Source organism: Lucilia cuprina, chromosome 3 (assembly GCF_022045245.1).
Source record: "Lucilia cuprina isolate Lc7/37 chromosome 3, ASM2204524v1, whole genome shotgun sequence".
Classification (NCBI taxonomy): Eukaryota; Metazoa; Arthropoda; class Insecta; order Diptera; family Calliphoridae; genus Lucilia; species Lucilia cuprina.
In genome coordinates, this window is record NC_060951.1 from 43,467,224 (window position 1) to 43,468,957 (window position 1,734).

The following is a 1,734-nucleotide window of genomic DNA, read 5'->3' on the forward strand; positions in this document are numbered from 1 at the left end:
AGAACTGAACTAGAACTGAACTAGAACTGAACTAGAACTGAACTAGAACTGAACTAGAACTGAACTAGAACTGAACTGGAACTGAACTAGAACTGAACTAGAGCTGAAATGTTCTGTGATGTAATGAAATTAATATAACAACAACAAAAACGTCCTTTTCAAAATATATTTAAACATCTACGGGTTGAAATAGGGTAATAATTATTTTTAAAATTTATGTTATATCAAAAGACAGGTTTATTATTTGGTTGTATGACAATACATAGAAAGTGATAAGTTTGTAATTAATTTAATTCATATCAGTTGTTTAACCTTTTTGGTTATATATTTATATATATTTATTTTTGAAAGGTTTAAAGATTTTACAAATATTCCACTGACCAATAACTTTATGACGCCAGAGGTTTTTATTTTCAAAAATATGTGTATTATATATATTTTTAATAAATAAAATAATAATTAAAGTATTAAAAACTGGAAAAATATGAATTTATATTGACCCACAATTATAATTAAATATTTTCTTCTTAAAGTTGTTTCTGCTACATTTTGTAATTACACCCTACAACACTTTATTAGGTTTTTGCTTATACTTGTAACACTTAGAAGTATACCAACCTCAAAGTATACCAATCGGCCAAGAATCATTATAGGAGTCGGCTATTCCGTCTGTCCGTGCATGTTGCTGGCTGTCCATGCAAAACTTGTGCGAAAGTTAATGATCGCTATTTTCAATATAATTCGATGAAAATTTGTTTTGGCCCAAGGACTATTGAGTTATTGACAATGGCTTAAGTCGGCCCATTATTACACCGACTTAGATATGATTTTGACATTTCCCCACCTACGTATCGTCTTAATCGATTAATTTTGTTTTTACCTTTAAAAACTAACCTAACACAACAACAATTAGCAAATAAATAAATTCTATTTTTAAGCCAATTATTGGTTTGAGCATTAATACTCGTTAATTATAATTGTTAAGCTAGACGACTTTTAACCCCCCATTGATTTTAAGCGATCAGTAAGAACATGAAAGAAGAAGTAAAAAATATAATTAAATAGCACAATCAATTAAAACCAAAATACCAAAAAATTAAGAATCTTTAAGCAAAAACTGTAAAAACATTAGTTAAACACTGATTGAAGATGAAAAAAAGTGGAAATAATTTAGCAAAAAAAAAAAAAAAAAATAAAACAAAGAAAATTATTTTTTGGCAGAAAAAAATATATACAGAATATTATGATTGAGAATAATTCGAAAAATTTTGAATTCTACTATAAATTGCAAACACTTTTGAGTGATTAAAGTATTCCAACATTCAAAAGCAATTGAAGTGGATTAACATTAGTAACGATTTTATACAAAAATGAAGGTATGGATAGCATTTTCAATTTACAAAAATAAATTATATTATTTGGGTTTGTTTGCTGCAGGTTTTCGTAGTGGTTTTAGCATCTTTATCAGCTGTTAGTGCTGGTGGTGGCTATTTGCCTGGTGGTAGACATGGCGGTGGTGGTTTTGGTGGCCATTCATCTGGCAGTTTTGCAGGAGCTGTAAGCAGTGCTCATAGTGGTGGTTTTGGTGGCTCTGTATCCAGACATGCTACTGCAGGTCATGGTTCATTTGCTGTACCAGCAGTTTCCTATGGAGGAGTTGGTGGTCATGGCGGTGGTTTAGGTGGTTTTGGAGGCGGCTTAGGAGGTGGTTTTGGTGGCGGTCACTCTGGTGGT

At 30.9% G+C, this 1,734-nt stretch overlaps 2 protein-coding genes across 2 annotated transcripts in view; one reads left to right on the forward strand and one right to left on the reverse strand.

The window, feature by feature from the left end:
* LOC111680147 (anoctamin-2) overlaps nt 1–1,734 on the reverse strand; it is a 181,412-nt gene that overhangs the window by 65,987 nt on the left and 113,691 nt on the right. The gene's annotated exons all lie outside the window — the stretch shown is intronic.
* LOC111680134 (glycine-rich protein 5-like) overlaps nt 1,314–1,734 on the forward strand; it is a 2,084-nt gene continuing 1,663 nt past the window's right edge. The window contains exons 1-2 of the mRNA XM_023441757.2: nt 1,314–1,376; nt 1,438–1,732. Of these exons, the coding sequence (XP_023297525.2) occupies nt 1,371–1,376; nt 1,438–1,732 (301 nt within the window). The 5' untranslated portion in view covers nt 1,314–1,370. The remainder of the gene's footprint in view (nt 1,377–1,437; nt 1,733–1,734) is intronic.